At 40.5% G+C, this 19,087-nt stretch overlaps 1 protein-coding gene across 5 annotated transcripts in view; it reads left to right on the forward strand.

Moving 5' to 3' along the window:
- NKTR (natural killer cell triggering receptor) overlaps positions 1-19,087 on the forward strand; it is a 35,219-nt gene that overhangs the window by 11,668 nt on the left and 4,464 nt on the right. For 2 of the 5 annotated variants that reach the window (XM_072412993.1, XM_072412997.1), the window contains 11 exons: positions 3,104-3,191; positions 3,973-4,002; positions 5,159-5,304; positions 6,327-6,540; positions 8,243-8,395; positions 9,312-9,402; positions 10,667-10,815; positions 11,972-14,632; positions 15,127-15,225; positions 16,708-16,767; positions 17,948-18,043. In XM_072412993.1, coding sequence (XP_072269094.1) covers positions 3,104-3,191; positions 3,973-4,002; positions 5,159-5,304; positions 6,327-6,540; positions 8,243-8,395; positions 9,312-9,402; positions 10,667-10,815; positions 11,972-14,632; positions 15,127-15,225; positions 16,708-16,767; positions 17,948-18,043 — 3,787 coding nt within the window. The remainder of the gene's footprint in view (positions 1-3,103; positions 3,192-3,972; positions 4,003-5,158; positions 5,305-6,326; positions 6,541-8,242; positions 8,396-9,311; positions 9,403-10,666; positions 10,816-11,971; positions 14,633-15,126; positions 15,226-16,707; positions 16,768-17,947; positions 18,044-19,087) is intronic. The other 3 variants (XM_072412994.1, XM_072412995.1, XM_072412996.1) reach the window with 3 other exon arrangements.

The following is a 19,087-nucleotide window of genomic DNA, read 5'->3' on the forward strand; positions in this document are numbered from 1 at the left end:
ATCTTCCTCTTGTATGCAAGAAAGAGGAATAGATCAGTTGTCAGCACCAAGGTGGTGGGAGTTCTTAACATAGATCAGAGACCCACAATTGTGTTGTGATTTCCCATTAACCATTTAGCAATTGGAAAAGATTTTTTAATCCACATGATTAAACTTGAACTATATTTGCATTAAAGGTTAATTATCTGGGTGGAGCCTGGATCACAAAATTAACAAAATGAGAAATCCTTTGGCTGGTATACGTATTTCAGATTTGTATTTAGTTGCTTGCCTGTAGTTTAATTTTAATACATTAATGTGCTTTGGGGATAGGAAAGCTACAGCCTGATCCAAGTTCAGTGTTCTCCCTAGGCCTTTTTAGCCAGGTGCACCACCCGGAACTTTTCAGTAAATACCCGGCTGTGTTTGGATGGTTACTGAAGAGCTGGGTCACAATACAGGAGCCACTTCCCACCTTCATCTTCTTCCCACACAGCCTAAAAGAAAATTCTATCAACTATCCAAGTTGATAAAAACCCAGCTGAAATCACAGATAAATGTACTCTGGCTTTTGTACTAACAGCCTTCTCTTCGCTGGTACAGGAACTGTAAGTGTGTAATCCAGTAGACACAGAAAGACCCAGTGCACCCGATAATGCGTCAGGCCTAGTCAGATACGCTCCGATCTTCACTGCTCTACAAGATTCAGGAGGTTTATGGCACATTTGCAAACTTTTAATTCCAGTAACCTCTGTTGTTTTAACAGAAAATTCCCTTCATCTGTGGCCATTGAAATACAAGCTGCACTCCCTATCAGGGAGTAAAGGGTTAATACCAGCCCGTAGTTATGTATACTTGTGGGTAACTGACCTGGGATACCTAGGTCTGCGTGTGCTAGTGAGTGGTAATCCGACTTCTGTGCTTGTGGCCATATTGGCAAGGTCTTTACCCACTGAAGGCTTTCTTTTTTGTTTTCTCTAAACAGTGTACTGAAATAGGTAAGTGTGCACAGCTGGATACTCCTTAGCCTTTCTTTCCATTCTAGTTTGCCGTATAATGTCATTTCTTGAACATTTATTCCTGGAATAACTGACACACACCGCTGCATTGAAAAGTGTTTCACTTTGTTTTCCCAACACTGTTCATTAGGGGTGGTATGAGCCTCAACCTTACGTCCAAGCCTTGGATGATATTATTCTGTTGGCCCTTTACTTTTCCCCGGATGAGGTGTCCTTTTTTAAGAGACAGTTCAACCAAATATTGATTTTTTTTTGGTAGATCCTAATGAGTTCAAGCTGAACTCTAGCCCTCCATTCTAGATTGCACACATGTACAGGCTCCTCTCCTAATATAATAATACTTCACTAAGCTTCTTAAAATGTGCAATAAAAGCCAGAAGGAAATCCCCTGAACTGCCCCCTTCTATTCCTTCAACCATGCAGACTTAGGCTACGCACACACATCAGATGATTCTCAATCAATAATCACCTCAGGACTGATATCGGATGAGAATCTGGAGTGTGTACAGTGCTCATCCTCTTTCGTTCATGGATCCGTGCTGGCTGATCCACAGACGGACGATCATAATAAAAAGTGTCAGGAAGAGAGCGCAGTGGGGTTCTGCTCCATCGTTCTCCCCTCTCCATAGAGCAGTACAGAGCTGTTTTTTTCATCGTTTAGTTTTTTGTTGTTGGAAAGGATCATGAAAGATCCTTTTCAACAACAATTATTGCACGTGTGTACCCAGCCTTAACATGTGGCCAATCTGTATGCAAATCTAGCCTGCGTAGGAGCACCTACCTCTCCAAACTGATGCCCATTTATTTCTGTATAACTCCTCCCAAGAGCCAGCTCATTGCATTCATTAGAACTGGGAACTTGTACTAAAACATTTTATTTTAGTTATTTTCAGGAAGCTTTACACTATAAAATATTTCAATGCTTCATTTGTCAGGGTGACAACTGTAAAAAGGGAATTCTCCCACTTTGTAGAGATCTCCTTTCATTTACAGTTGTATCCCCTGGACAGGAAGTAAAGGGAAAGCTATTGGGACCCAGACATTAAAATTTAAACATCTATAACAAGCCCAAATGAGTTTTTTTTTATATTAGCTACATCCATTCCTGGTACATCAAACTAAAAGGTTCTCAGTTTTAAACCCAGATTTTATTTTAAGCTGGGTGGAAAGAAAATGTAGATGGGTGGCAGGGCTGCCCTTGTATTGTGACCCAACTCTTCAGCAACCACCCTAAAACAGCAGGGTGGTGAGCCCCGCTACAAGGAGGGTTGGGAAGAACACTGGGTTCCTAATATGTTATAGCTCATTTCGAAAGCCTGTCAGAGGCTGCAGGAAAGGACCATTACTCAATGGAAATAGTAGTCTCTCTGCAGAGGTTCTGCATGCTCTCTGCTGAGACACCCCCATAGCTTTGCAATGAACCTCCTGTTTAGTAATCTCAAGAGAGCACGCAGAGAGCAAGGGTTCTTTAGTGTTGCTTTCTAGCCGGGGAGAGACGTTCCTGCTTTCACTCATGCTAGTTCCCAAAGACAAATAACTTGGCAGTGAAAGTATTTCAATTTGATGCCCCTGGAATGTATTTAGCCAATTTAAACTGAGGTTTTAATGCCTGATGCAATATTTTGCCCAGCATACATGGTCCAACAGATGTTCTATTGAAGTCTCTGGGTACCGTCACAGGTCTGCTACATAGACACATCTATGGGCCTTTCAGAGTTGTAATTATCATTGTGTGAGACACTAGAACAGCACAAGTGATTTATTATTATAACAGAACCTCATTCTGTAGAACATATTCTACCTGTAACGTGCCTCTGTCTTTGTCTGCTTTGTTTTTGGGTGTTTGGCTAACCGCTTGTGCGGCAGTTTTTTTCCCCCCTACAAAGAGGAAAGTAACTGCTACTGATCAGTGATGTCAGTACAGTGTGTGCAGTCAGTTCTTTCCTCACTGCCAGTACACATACACCATAGCTGGGTGCAAGTCTTTGAAGCTTTTTGCGTGTTTATTACTCAAACTATTTTTTTTAATTCATTGGCAATCAGCTAAAAATTTTATTTTTCTATTTTTTGTTTTTCTTTCTCTCTTCTTTTTCTCCTTCTCATAGATGAAAATTTTATCCTCAAACACGACCGGGCATTTCTGTTGTCTATGGCAAACCGTGGAAAGCACACAAATGGATCTCAGTTTTTTATGTAAGTTAGTCCTAGACCTGGGTATCTTTATTCTGATATTTAGGATCCCACCATGACACTGATATTTGATTATTATAGTAAATGGAAGCGAACTGAGATTTGGATGTATCTGATAATGCCATACTGATCCTTTGAGGTTCCAAAACAATGACACACCTACACATTCTGTATCTTATAGTAGAACTAAACTCATTGGTGGTCGGTGAGCTTCTGCTGTAATCAGTAGGTATACACTTCAAACTTGCCGATTATGGCTGTCTCTCTGCAGTGGTGACAGGTCCATGACATCCGCACAGAGCAAAGCTCTAAGTTACATGGCACATGCATAACATTTCAGGGTTCTCTGACTGTTCTCGGGCTGTCAGTGATCATGGTGGCTCAGTGGTTGGCACTCTGGCTGGGTCCCAGGTTGGAATCTCAGACAGGGCACTATCTGCATGGAGTTTGCAGGTTCTCCCCGTGTTTGCGTGGGTTTCCTCCGGGTACTCCGGTTTCCTTCCACATTCCAAAAACATGCAGTTATGTTAATTGGCTTCCCCTCCAAATTTGGTCTTAGACTGTATTAATGACATATCACTATGGTAGGGACATTATATTGTGAGACCCTTTGAGGGACAGTTACATTGGACTTTGTACAGCGCTGTGTAATATGTTTGTGCTATTTAAATACTGTTTAATAATAATACGTTTGTAACTGTGTTTCTTTCTCTCTCTCTCTCTTTTTTTGTACACCTTGTCTGATCTCTCTTTCTCTCCCTTGATCATTCTTTACACTATGAAGAACAACAAAACCAGCACCACATCTCGATGGGTACGTTCATTTTTATTTATTTCCCTGGTATGAATTTAAATTTTTTAAAAGGAACCACAAAGTTAAAAAAAAAGCAGTTTTGCCTTTGCTGCAACTGCAGTCTTTGTTTTCTGGCATAGCTATGGCTGCTGCTGGAATCTGACACTTCTGGATGTTTTCACATAGCGTGTCACCCAGGGCGGACATAGGGTGGTGCAAACTGTGCTGCTGCATGAGATGTCCGGATTGTCCTCAGCCCCCAACAGGGGCTCTCAAAAAGGACTCAAGTCAGTTCTTTATAGGGGCCCACTGTTAGTCCACCACTGGTGTCACCAGTTGTAGTTCCACCTGCCAGCCCTTAAAGTGGTGCTGCCACATCCTGCAATCCACCTTCCACACCGATTGGGTGACGTATCCTGCTGTAAATGGAAGAAATAAGAGTGTTATCTTGCTGCACATGCGCAAGATCAACATTTTTTTTTCTTTGGAAGGAAAAGGCCCTGTCTGTGCATTCACGTTTTGGGGCATGTGCAGAAGCAGCAGCCAAAAGACTCCTGGGATATGTGACATAAGTATCCCAGGAGGCTTTAACTCCCATTCCGCCAGTGGTAAAAGACAAAAGGGTAGAGGCTTTCCCCTTTTATCTTTTTTTTTTTTTTTTTTCTTGAACATCTTTAAAAAAATTCTTTAAATAAAAGCATTATCTACCCTTTTATGTAAAGTACAAATTTTGGTGATAGATCCGCTCTAAAGAGTGCCAAATAGCAGCATCCTCCTATGTGACTCTTGCTCACTGGCACACTCAAAACCCTGCAACAAATAAGCAAAATACACCTTAGAATGCAGTGTAAACAGACTTAGTATTTCAGTACAAAGTCAACTTTAGGTCACTGCAGCGTTCTGTAGTTTTATGGGGGGCCACAGTAAGTGAAGGAAATCTTCTCCATAAGGAAACCTGGAAGTGTTATGTTTTTTTTCTAATTTTGTTGAACTTCCACTTTTTATGGGATTTTTGGTTAACTTGTTAATGTTTACATAAAAAATACAAAGAAGAATAAGATGTAAAGAAATTCATATACTGAATACCATCATCACAGGTATTATTATATGATTATATATCACTATACAGCAATCACCAGCTTAGATAAATAGGATGTATCTGTCCCGTATCTTGCAGTGTCCATGTGGTGTTTGGCCTTGTCATTTCTGGTTTTGAGGTGATTGAACAGATAGAAAGCCAGAAGACTGATGCAGCCAGCCGACCATACGCAGATGTGCGAATTGTGGACTGCGGCCTGGTAGCATCTAAATCCACCAAAGATGGTGAGTGCATGCTGGGCGAATTATAAAAAAAAAATCTAATTATGAATTCTAAAACAGTTCCTAAGAAAAGTTTATTTGGTAATTGTGTATTGCAGTCTTACCTTAGCACCCTATTTAGTTCTGTAAGTAATAGCACAACAATATGCATGGCAATTGTTTTTGCAATTTCAATCAGAAATTACCAGAAAAAGGCCAAAAGTGTACAAAAGACTATAGTTATCATTCCCAGATATACACTTTGAGGTACAGTTGTACTTTTGTATGATTTTACATGCAACATAGCTCCCCTTTATGCTTCCTGGGGCAGTATTTTCATTCAGTTTTCCTCCTTGCACATATACTCCAGGACGACAAGCTGCGTACAAATCAGAGGGGAAGTCAAGCTGAGCAATGAGATTTAAAAATCACCAACCTTGATACTTACTTTCGGGAGGGGTATTGTCAGGAGGTCCCTTGATGGACGAATGTCAGTTTGGAGGAGTGGGAGTTCCTAGGCAGACTACTTGCTTTTCTCTTAACTAGATAAAGCTCACATTTGATACTCAGCCTCCATAATTGCCAATTCAGAAAGCCAGTGAAAGAAAGGGATGGACAAGGGACAAACAGGCTGGGGAGGAAAGGGCCAGATGATGCTGTAGCTTGAGCTGAATTGCTGCAGTTTTTAATCCACAATATAAGAACCTTAGTGATATCAGTGTAAGCAACTTCAGTACAAAAGAGGAGTCCACAAATGCACCAGACTGAGGGAATGAATTGATGTTAGCTTTAATTTTATATACAATACACATGCCCTATAACTCCTGTCAGTTCATATTTTTGTTGTCTTAATCATGAGATCTACTCATTTCCTACCCCAGGGAGCAAAGGAAATCTCATATACAGGAACACACCATTAGCAATATTAAACCCACAAAGTTTCCTAAAAATGATGTTTTTGTTGAACAATTGCAGTTTCATGCAGTTTGCCCATTTATATTAGACTTTCTTATCTATTTCAGTCACCTATGTTTCTCTTTTTTAAGTGCCAGAAAAAGTCAAGCAAACTGCTTCTGCATCTGAGGAATCCCATTCTAGTTCCAAGTCATCTTCATCATCTTCCTCAGAGTCTTCATCTTCTGATAGCGAGGAAGAGGCTGAGAAAAGCAAGGGAAAAAAGCGCAAGCGGAAAACCAAAGTAAAACACTCAAAGAAAAGACGCAAGGAGGTCAAGGAGGATCGTCCTGCCAGTCAGCACAGGTATGCAGAACTCCGGTATGCAGAAGGGTATTTCCTGATGGATCATCTGCCTTTTATTACAGCTGCCTGCTATAATGTCCTCTCAGATTTAATAATCTCCCCATATGTTTTATTTTCTACATTTACACTGAAGATGTTTTCCGGGGTTTATGGTCAAAACTCTTACCGATATAGTCTAAGGCAGCATACACACAGTTATTGTCATTGGAAACAATCTTTCATGATAGTTTCTAGCAACACAAGACTGAAAGATGAAAAAATGAACACTGTACATACAGTGCTGTTCAGTACTCTCTGCATGGAGTTTGCATGTTCTCCCCATGTTTGCGTGGGTTTCCTCCCAGATTCCAAAAACGTGCTTGGGTCAATTGGCTTCCCCCTAAATTTGACCTTGGACTGTTAGAACCCAGAGGTACGGACATTAGATTGTCAGCCTCTTTAAGGGACAGTTAGTGACTTGCCTATGGACTTTGTAAAACACTGAGTAATATGTTGGCGCTGCATAAATACTGTGTAATAATTGTATTGGAGCAGGCGGGGGGGAGAACGAGCATGCAGTACCTTGCGGTGCTCTCCTCTATTCACTTTTATTCGGTCGTTCATTATCTGTCGTTCATGAATCCATCACAACGTATTTATGAACAACGTTGCGTGAACTCTGCACGAGACAAGCACCTCTGACGTCCACCCCGTAACATGTTTTATCTACTTCATCTCTGTATGTAATCAGCCTATTGAGTCATACAACCTTGTCATTGACCTTTTGTTAATATTTTTATTAATAAACCCGATTTATATAGCGCCAACATATTACACAGCGCACCGAAGAGTTTCCAGTCTATGAGGATGGGTATGCAGCACACAATAGGAGGGGTGATATAAGTGGTGGGAAGTACTGAGGGTTTTAGGAGACAGAAGAAGACAGGTAGGTAGGGTTGAAGCATTGGGTTTTGAGGGCTCTTGTAAAGGAGCAGAAAGTAGACGCAACCCGAATAAGATGAGTAGGACCATTCCACAGAGTCGGGGCGGCTCTAGTAAAGTCTTGGAGCCATGCATGTGATGAGGTTATGAGTGAGGAAGTCATTAGTAAGTCATTGGAGGAGCTGAGATAGTGGCTAGTGGGGAATTTTTCTATCAGGGCAGAAAGGTAATTTGGTCAAGAACTGTGGAGGGATTTGAAGGCAAAGAACAGGAGATTAATTTTATTCTAAGATGAAATTGAAGCCAATGACGAGAACTGCAAAGAGAGGCAGCAGAAGAGGAGGGGTGGGAAGGATGGATAAGTCTGGCTGCAGAAGTTGTATAGACCTATAGAACTAATTAAACAGTAAATTCTTAGGTGCAAGGCCCTCAATAATTGAGTATGTTCCTGTAATCTGTATTGCGAAAAGCCCTCCTACTTCTTTATACTCCTTGATAATCTGTAACTTGCCGAAAAAAAACATATTTCTCACATTAAAAATCTCCAATAGACCCTGCTTATACCTCGTGGTAATATCTTGTGGACCATAAGCTAACGCTTCCATTTCTTTGTATTCTCTAATGAGCAGGGTCAGCATACCTTCTGTAGTGCTGTAATCTCCAATAGGTGGTGTTTGTTATACATTGGAATCACTTCATTACAGGAGCCTCATAACCTCTACATTATGTTGGAACCAAGTAAAAATGAACTATAAACACATTTTCCCTTCATCATTTTTAGCATTCACTCTGAAAAGAGCAACACCTTGGAAGATAGCGAGGCCGGAGCAAAAAGGGACAAACCTGTGGTGCGTCCAGAAGAAATTCCACCTATACCTGAAAATCGTTTTTTACTGAGGAGAGATGCGCCCATCGCCAAGGCAGAGCCTGAACCGTAAGCTTCGATCAGTATTTTTTTTTTTTTTTAATTAAAAAATTTTGCACCTTGGTGCATGGTTACAGTTTAAAGACAAGACTGTTATATGTGTTGAATATGGGATTTAGGAAGTTTAGGAGTTTGTCTAGAATTGCTTATGAAACACAACTAGTCTTTTTCCCATTACCTTCTAGTGGATAGTTGTTATTGGTAATCATATTGTCTTGAAAGGCTGGAAGAGGGAGGGGTTTAAATGGAAACCAATTGGATGTGACAAAGGGGAAGAGGGTTAGCCTAATCAGTTCTTTGCTGCTCCTTCACTGTTCATTCATCAGGCCAAGATTGAAAAGTCAACAACTGCCTTAGATGATATGTGTTAGAGAATGAGAATGAGAAGGAGAAGCAGAAATACAAAACCTTTCTGTCTAACTTTTTACTTGTAATTCAGCACCAAACATATTTACAAATACTTAAAACTGAATTTCCATGGCAAAAGGATCCACAGATGATGAGCAATCGTAATGAAAGTGAAGAGAGCGCAGTGGGGTTCTGCTCCGTCGTTCTCCCCTCTCCTCACCATAAAGCAGAACAGCGCTGTATGTACAGTACTTGTTCATGCATCCTTCAGTCTTTTGTCATTGGAAAGGATCTTTCAAGATTATTGTACATGTGTACGCAGCAAATATTGAATTGCATGAATTCATTCACTGGCTTGACGGTTAGAGTGATTCCCAAATCCATTTTGTTCAGTCTTCCTGTATGCAACCAGTAGTTTGAAAAGTTTACCTCCCCAAAAGTATGCATTAAAATGAAGAATTGCATAGCAGCTTTTATACATAATTGAGAAATTAGGACAATATATTAGATGTGTGTTGGCAATGTAAAAATTCAGTTTAATTATTTTTTTTTTTTTTTATTTTTTTTTTACTTTTAGGAAGCCAACTCCTACACTTCCTGACAACAGCGAAGCAGTAAAAGGCTCAGTGACAAAATCTGGGAGGAAAATTAGAGGCCGGGGTACCATAGTACGTGTCAATATTGCATGTAACTCCATTTTTTATTATTGTTAAACAGGATTTATATAGCACCAACATATTACACAGTGCTGTACATTAAATAGGGGTTGTAAATGACAGACATGGATACAGGAGGAGGAGAGGACCCTGCCTGAAATTCTTGTAAAAATATATTTAATAATTTTAATATATTTATAATTTTAATATATTTAATAATTATGAAAAATATAAACTAGTTAGAGCCCTTATAAAAAGGGTTGTAAATTCCTTAATCTTCAGTCACATTAAGGAATTTAGTGGTAATTTCTTCCCTTATAGAAAAATTACTGTTATTAATAAACAGGATTTATATAGCACCAAAATATTATGCAGCGCTGTACATTAAAGAGGGTTTGCAAATGACAGACAGATACAGACCATGGACACAGGAGGAGAGCTGCCTGGACCCAGGCGCTTACAATTTAGGTGATGGGGGAAGTATCACACAATAGGAGGGGGATATGGAATGGTGGGTGAGTAGTGAGGGTTTAGGAGACAGAAGAAGACGGGTAGGTGAGGTTGGAGTGTTGAGTTTAAGGGCTCTTAAATGAGCAGAAAGCTGAATAGGAGGAGGAAGACCATTCCAGAGAGTCAGGGCAGCTCTAGAAAAGTCTTGGAGCTGTGCATGTTACGAGGCTATGATTCATTAGTTATGAAGTCATTAGTAGGTCATAGGAGGTGGGAAGAGAGTGGCTAGGTGAATATTTTTCAATAGATAACCTATTGTTCAGCGTGTGACCAAAAAATACCTATAAAACAAAAGAATCCCTTTTGTACTCGCCTTCTAGTTTGGCACAGCCCTCCCGCAGACCCTTGATACCATCCATTTATCCCCTAAGTGGAGTAACACCATGGGTCACCTAATCCACTTCTTGTCAACCCAGACAGCCATGGACATCCCCCCCCCCCTCCCCCATTATATTGCCTTGGGTTCATGGTGTTTCTGAACAGCATGGCACACACTGGTCCGATTCCTGGCCCCCCACTCCGTGTCACTACTACTGTGATGTAGGGACTGGCAGAGATGCACTTAAAGATATTTAATAAAGAGGAACAAGGAAAAGCAAACTATTAAAATACAAAGTAAACTTTATTTTTTATAGATTTATACTGTGAAATGGAACAGCTCCATAATAGATGATTATCAACCTTTATATAGATCAACAGCTATTGCTCTAAGAGACATGCACAATATTATAAAAGTACTCATTGTGTTACTTGCTCTTGCCTTTAGCGATACCACACACCTCCGAGGTCCAGATCTCGATCAGAGTCAGATGATGACGGCGAAAGCAGCGAGACTCCTCCACACTGGAAGGAGGAAATGCAAAGGCTAAAGACCTATAAACCCCCTTCAGGAGAAAAATGGAGCAAGGGAGACAAGTAAGTCATATATATGGAAATCTTTTTTGTGGTGGTTAGCCATTTCAATTATTATAAAGTAGATATCCTGCCACCTACCAAGTTGCATGTTTTTTTTTTTTAAATGACCAGAAATACTCCTCTTTTGTGTGCTTCTCTCAAAAAAATCTTACTTTCCTTGTTATCCTCTAATCTCCATCTCAAGTCCTCTGAGTTTAATGATATAAGTACCAAGGAGAACCATGCTTTCTGTAAGCCCACAGCATCATAGATCCATTACCACGGTGTACATCATAATGTCAATCTGGGAGAGAAGCACTCACATGGTACTATATGAGTGTCATTCTATGCAATAAGTATCACCCACTACCCTTTTGTTACAATAGAAAACATAAAGACACTTGAAATGGATTATGTTTGCAGGATAAAAAGGGAAGGGGTGGGTATAAGTAGGTATGGGGGAGGGAGGGCTGGAGTTGGGCTTTAAATTTGATCTTAAGCCCCCACCTCTTTTTGCATATAAAACTATAGAAGGTTAGGTGGTTTATAAGTTTGTTACAGTGCTGATCTGATGTACAGAATCACAGTGCCTTCTATACCTAAATCTGCCTCCCCTTACTTAATAGAACCGTTATGGTAACAAATGGCATGGAAGCACTGGCACCACTTCTTTAAATATGTTGTCCCAGGTTTGAGCATCGGCCAGGACATTATCTGCATGGAGTGTGCAGATTCTCCCCATGTTTGCGTGGGTTTCCTCCAGGCACTCCGGTTTAGGCAGGCATTACAAAAAAAAAACCTTACCTGTTTAAAATTTAAGTGCATCCTCCCCTCTCCTTGCCCTGCCAGCTGTGCTGCAATCTTCACCCATTCTTGAGGGTTTTGGTTCTTTAGCCATCTTTATTCGCCAGGCCGGAATGTTGCATTTCCAAATTAGTTTATTTATTCTTGGCAGCCGTCAATTGGCGAATTTGCTCTGACTATTGAGTGATTGACAGTATAGGTAGTTACAGGAAGGAGGGGGACAAATTTATACCTGGCCTCAGCTGTTCACTTTAGAAGAAAGTGAACAAATTCAAATTATTTTAAAATTTTTATTTGCTTAATTTTGATAATATAATTTTTATTGTATCCCTAAACCAAAGACATGATTTGACTTTTTTTTTTCTCTCTGCAGGCTCAATGATCGTATGTCAAGTCGCTGGGATGAGGGAAGCTTGTCTCCCAGATCAAGGTCAAGTTCGTGGTCCCATGGCAGTTATCGCTCTGACACCAGCAGAGAGCGTGTTTCCCGCTCTAAAATTCGTAAAAAAGATAAAAAACTTAAACATAAAAAGAAAGCCAAAAAAGCAAAGCATACAAAGAAACATAAGCCAGCAAAGAAAGACCAGCCATCATCATCATCATTTAAAGACGAATCTTCTAGCAGGAAGAGGAAATCTTCTCAGGATCGAACTCGAAGGTCATCTTCGAGATCTTCTAGACACTCTTTAAAAAAGGGCTGGTCCCGGTCTGACAAAGATCAGAGGTCTTCATGTCATTCCAGCAAAAACTCTTACACAAATTCCATATCCAGATCTAGGTCTTATTCCAGAAGTGAAAGGTCCAGAACAAGCTCAAAATCCTCCTCTCAATCGCGAAGTCGTTCAAGAAGCAGGTCTAGAACTAAGTCAAGGTCCAGAAACCGAAATGCTTCTGGAGGCCATTCGAGTTCCCACTCTCATCACTCATCCAAACAGCAGAGATCTTCCTCTCCATCCTCCCAAAAAAAGGATGTGTCTTTATCAAGAAATAAACCAAACCCGACTAATGAACCAGGAAAGTCTATAGCACAGAAAGCTGCTGATGATTCTCATTTGACATTTGTAACAGGCAAGAATGTGTTAAGCGACAGCCCCCCGCCTTCCAGGTGGAAACCTGGACAAAAGCCTTGGAAGCCATCATATGAGCGACTACAGGAAATCAAAACCAAGGCCACTAATGTATTTCCTTCGCCCATCAAACATGGTGGCTCATTGGCCAAAGACGGTTCTTCTCGCAATCACCATGCAAGCTCAGATAGCGAGCACAGCGATTATTCTAGAAGAAGCTCAAGTTCTCGCCACAGAACCAAACATCACTCTTCTAGAAGCAGATCCTACAGTAGATCTTATTCTAGATCCAGGAGCCAAAGTAGCTCATCTTCTCGGGCCAGGGGCAGGGCATCATCTTCATACGACAGCTCATCATCAAGTGACTCCAATGACGGCACCGTCCGTACAGACACATCTTCTGCAAAGAGAAAAAGTGAATCGAAAGATGAAAGCCACAAGCTTCATGCCAAAGGCAAACCTATTTCTCGAAAAAGTACTGGAAGCATCTTCTCGTCAGAAAGTGAAGGAGAGGAATTTACTAAATCATTGCTGCAGACCACAAAGGCTTTGCTTGAAAACCATAACTACAGCAACCCACAAGAACTGGAAGTTAATAAAAGTGAACCCAAGCCCGACTCTTCCAGAAATGACAAAGATAGCACTCAAGCAGTAATATCTGACATAGACAAAGTTCTGAAAAGTGAAAAGTTGAAGGAAACGGTTGAGCAAGTCATAAAGGAGGAGCAATCTAGCTCCAATTCTCAAATTGCAATCATCACAGAAGACTCCATGATATCGTCTGGAAAAGAGGAAGGCGAAGCCAGTTCAGAATCTGACTCAGAAATGATTGGAAATTCCAAGACACCGCCTTCAGAAATGCAATCGCCCTGTGCTTCTGAAAGTATTTCTGAAAAGTTTACCAGGTCTCCCCAGTCTGATAGTTCAGCCCAGGAGACCAGTAAAAGCAAGTCAAAAAAACACAAGCGCCGTTCCAGTAAAAAGAAAAGCCATTCGAAAAAAGCCAAAGAAAAATCAAAAAAGAAGAAAGAAAAGAAGCAAAAAGCACAAAAGAAAAAGCAAACTTTCCACTGGCAGCCTCCACTCGAGTTTGGAGAAGATGAGGAGGAGGAGACGGCAGAGAGAGATTCTGATGTACATTTAAGCAACCCAAAAGACCTGCTTTTAGACAAGTGTAATGTAGAGTCTAAAATCACCCCCAATGGGTCTCTGCTAATTGATAAAATGATTACAGAGCCTAATAAAAATGTTTTGCCCCTTACATCCGCCTTAAAAAAGACTGAAAAAGAAACTCAGATTTTATCTAACCTAACAAAAAGTTCGCTTACTGCTGCAAATGTTGCTGTGATATCAGAGGACATAAAAACTTTTACTTCCCACCGGTCATTACCCCAGATTAAACTTGAAACAAATTTATCCAGCAGCATACCTGCAGCTCCTACAGGTGGCACCTTGGACCAGACGCCCCCTTCCAAAACGGCTGCTTCTTCTGTTCATGAAAATGTGCAAATCAAGGAAGAGAAAAGTCAAAGCACTCAATCGGTAGCAGTCAATGCAGCTGGTCCAGAGAGGGTGGAGGCTGTTGGTGCAGAGTCCTTAGCAGGAGACAATAAGTGGAAACCTGTCCAAGGGCCTACTGTTGGGCAACCAGTCAAGCCTTTGATTACACCTGTCGTTACTCCATCAGAGCCAGAAAAGAAATCTCAAGGCTTACGAATTGAAATCAAAAGCAAAAATAAAGTCAAGCCAGGGTCGCTTTTTGATGAAGTCAGGAAAACAGCCCGATTAAACCAAAGGCCCAGAAACCAGGAAAGTTCCAGCGAAGAAAGGTCTTCAAGTCATGAGGCAAAAAGCCATTCCGGTAGCAAGACCAAGTCCAGAAGTAAATCCCGCTCTGTGTCAAGTCACAGGTCACGGTCCTATAGCCGGTCCGGAAGCCGATCTCATAGTTACAGCTCTTCATCAAGGTAAGTGGTACATTAATTCCGCCTATTACTTATACATAGTGGCAAATGTATAAGGCCTTGGCCAGTACTTTAATACCACCACCTCCTAGTAGACTAATAAGGATTGACAGCAACATTTAAACTTGTGTTTTTTGAAAATAGCTCAAATTTTGCTAATGTATGTTGCACTTTTAATTTTATTTAAAAAAAAAAAAAGCATTATGATCATGTTCCTATATGCACCCCTTGCTTCCACAACAGTTTTGACAATATTTAGGGGCTTTGCAATTGACATGAAACAAATCACTTCCAGGAAGCATGGACCTGCATTATCCTAAACCCTAAAGATATGCATTGATGTGAACCTGATTTGACCAAGTAGACTGTTCACACTTGAAAGCATGTATAGCTTTTTAATAGTTATATGATTGTTTTGTTATATATTGTGAATATATCCGTATTTTCAAAGGGAAAATTGTACAGTTGTAACATTTTTTTACATTTGTACAATTTAGCAGGTCACGAAGCTATTCAAGAAGTCGTAGCAGAAAAAGGTACAGCCGCTACCGTTCCAGGTCTCGCAGCAGATCTTACAGCAGCTACAGAAGTCGCAGGTATAGTGTTCATAAGTGTATGCTGACACATTTAAAGGGTCATCCTAACCACAAATGGTACTAAGAGATACTGGCAGGCATACATCCAGGCATTTAGCTTTCCCTCCGGAGCTTTTTCTGAATTGGGTCCAGGCCGTCTTGTTACCCATCTTTGTCCCGGCGCGAAGGAAGCGCCAGACACCAACATCCTTGTCCCTGCTTCTGCCTGTGTCACCCAAGCTCGCACTGCGCAGGCAGGCACAGAATCGGGTGATGTAGCCTGCTTTAAATGGGGAAAAATGAGTGCCAATCTTACTACGCATGTGTGATTTCACACATGCGCAATAGAAGTAGCCAAAAGCCTCCTGGGATATGTGACATGGGTATCCCAGGAAATTCTGTGCTCCCATTCTGTCTTTATCACTGTGGTAATAAAGATAGGAGGTGGGGGGCTTTAAACCCTCACAAAAAAAGGAGGTAATTTTTACCTTACATAAAAGTATGAGTTGTCTACCCTTTTATGTAAAATAAAAGTTCTGGTAATAGATCTGCTTTAAAACTGATGCAGTTACAATATCCACTGTGTTCCAAAATCTCTTGCAGGCTCCAGCCAAAGGGATCATCCCACAGAGGTTTATGACTCTCCTAGCTACTAAATGGGTGTTCAACTTTTGCTGTAATCTCAGAAAATGTATAAATATTGAGTTTAGTAACTGCAATCCCCTGCACACATGAGATGTTGGGCAGATAATATATTTCTGGCATTTGTATGCTTGCGTGTACAATTTAAATCTCACTCTTATAATAGATCTTTTGTTTTAAATATTTTTATTAATATTTTCATACGTAAAAGATATCAAAAAAGCCAAAAAATGTAATATGGAATTTTACAGCAAACAAAAATTGTATGCAAAACATTAAGAAATAAGGAGATACAAAGAAATCTAATACTCAAATATTGAAACTTTGCCATCCCCCAAGGATCACTTAATCATAAAAACATTACAACTCCCCTGGAAAACAGCAAATTAGGTAGTGAAGTGAAAGTAAAAAAAAACATTCAAGTAGACTGGATTGGAGAAATGATGAGGGACAAGAGATCCCTCGTCATCCATGTTAATACTAAACTTAGAACTAAAGGGATCAGGAAATAATAAAACCATATAATGCTTACAAAAATACTGAACAGAAAAAATGTAAAAATTTATCATCTATCTTTATAATATCTTCTGGTAATTCTGTGCAATTGAGAAAGAAAAGTTGATCAGCTGGGGATGTGTTGCACAGTGTTGTCAGTCTAAATACGCCTGCAGTAGGGAAGCTCCTGTTTCTTTATTGTCCAGTTAGCAGTTTGGACCTTGCAGGAACAGTGTGAATGAGCAATTGAGGTTTCCTTCAAATTTTTGTTACTTGTTTTTCATTGCATACAATACAAGTTATCTGTGCAAACAATTAACAAAGGTTTTACCTGTGCTGATGGTGAAAACATTTTACTCTTCACAGTCCGACTTACAGCCGAAGTCGATCTAGAAGTGTCTCTTACCGTCGTCGCAGAAGATCCAGGTATAGCATTTGCTCCATTTTGACTTTAACATAACCTTGGGAATGACTTTGTGTCACCTCTTTTGTGATTATGACATTAAAGTCCTTGCTCAAGCACTTTTTCTTTTACATGACAACTCCCTCTCCCGGATTGCACTATTGCGTTGTCACCCTGTTATCTGCACCTTCGGTGAGTACTAAAAGCAGCTATCTGTGGGAGGAAGAGAAGGGAGGGAAAGCCAGGCTTTTGAAGGGCAACCGGAGTTAAATTTAAACAACAACATAATTTAAAAAATTAAGAGCTGTGTCTCTATAAATGAATCCTGGGCTAACATTTAACCACTAGTTTTGCAACAAAGAGCCCCCTTTTGGACGGCTGCCTGCAGCTCACCCACATACCACTATTAAAATATGTTGTTGGAACAATAAAATTTTGTGTTTTTAAATTTAACTCTGGTTGCCATTCAAAAGCCTGGCTTTCCCTCCCTCCTCTTCTTCTCTTCTTCCCACAGATACACAATATGTAATCCCAGGCTGGGCAAATAGAAGTCCACTCCTCACAGGCTGGGCAAATTGAAGCTCATTGATGGACGCGTTGTCACCATCAGACAATCTCCCTGATAATGCTGGTGTTGGGAGATGGGAACATGTGGGTCAGAGTAGCAGAATCCGTAAAGACAGAGAAGGCCTTCTAGGTCATGAATTTGCTCACAAATCTTATAATATAATTGTATATTATTTAGATTTACAGACAGCTTTGTAGTGTGAGGGGCCTCATGCTGCTCAGTTATGGGTAAGGCTTTGTATACACGTCAGATGATTTTCATCCGATAGGGCGGATATCGGACAAGAATCTGGCTTGTGTACAGCGCTTGTCTGACGTTGTTGATGGATCTGTCCTGGCGGATCCACGGATGACGAACAAGGAACAATCATAATGAGTGAAGGAGAGAAAGCACAGCGTGTCGTTCTCCCTCTCACCTCTCCATAGAGCACAACAGCGCTGTATGTACATTGCTCATTTTTGCATCGTGCAGTCTTTTGTTGTTGGAAAGGATCGTGAAAAATCCATCCAAAGAGACAATCATTGCATGTGTGTATGCAGCCTTAATCTAAAGGAGATTGTGCCGTCTGATTGTAATATGAGGACACTGTTCAGTGTACTACAAGGTCTAAGTTCTTGCTTTGTGTCTTCCTACAGAAGCCGATCACACACATACAACAGCGATTATAGCAGAAGTAGGAGTCGGAGCAGAGGTTCCTACCACCGATCTCGCAGCTATGACCGGAGGTCAAGGTGGGTAACCAGAACCAGAATTTATACTCCTTCTGTTAGATGAAATTATGTGTGCATCTGCCCTTACAGTTTTATCCTAATACTCCTGCCAAATCCCTCAAATTATAAAATACACCCCAACACAGCCACATAACAATAGGCAGCACAGTTGGCTCTGTAGTTAATACTCTGGCCTTTGCAGCGCTGGGTCCCAGGTTCGAATCTCAGCTGGGTGCATTTTCTGCATGAAGTTTGTATGTTCTCCCCGTGTCTGTGTGGGTTTCCTCCCACATTCCAAAAACATGCAGTTAGGTTAATTGGCTTTCCCTCAAAATTGGCCCTAGACTGTGTTAATGACATATGACTATGGTAGGGACATTATGAGCCCCTTTGACGGTCAGTTAGTGACATGACTATAATAATAAAAATAAACCATACAGAAGGATATTTCCAGTTATCCTGAGCCTTGTATTAAGTTTCCAGCAGTATTCCTTCCTATTCAAACAGGAACAATCATGCATGGGATTAGGACAAAAAGTGAATCTTATTGTGGTATACATCCCTAATAAATGGGGCTTTTTACATATATACCACAATTTAAATCAGCTAAAAACCCACTGCTTTGTTATCCTAATGGATCCTGTGTCCTAATATGCAGGCATCAGACTCTTTAGTAGAAAATTTCCTCTATTTTTCACCCCCCCTACTGTTTTCCTTACATCTTTATGAGATTGGATTCTTATTCCTTCAATATTTGAGTACAACTGGGCTATTTAATCCAAAATTTGGCTTTCATCCTTGCATGGACATCTTGGGAGATGCTATTTTTCTGGCCTATTCACTATGCAGAGCAGGTGGTAATCTAACTAGTTGGGACAAACAGACAACAGTGACTACTAATACTTTCTATCCAAGGCATTTACATGGCATGATTTACAACTAAAATCATACCAAGTGATTCTACTTGGTGATTTACAGTCTATGTTTCATTGGTCTGATGAAGCAGACTCTGTGAAATGCTTCTGCACTAAATACTATTGTAAACTTTTGATAAATGTATGTGAC

The sequence above is a fragment of the Pyxicephalus adspersus genome, chromosome 5 (genome assembly GCF_032062135.1).
Source record: "Pyxicephalus adspersus chromosome 5, UCB_Pads_2.0, whole genome shotgun sequence".
Classification (NCBI taxonomy): Eukaryota; Metazoa; Chordata; class Amphibia; order Anura; family Pyxicephalidae; genus Pyxicephalus; species Pyxicephalus adspersus.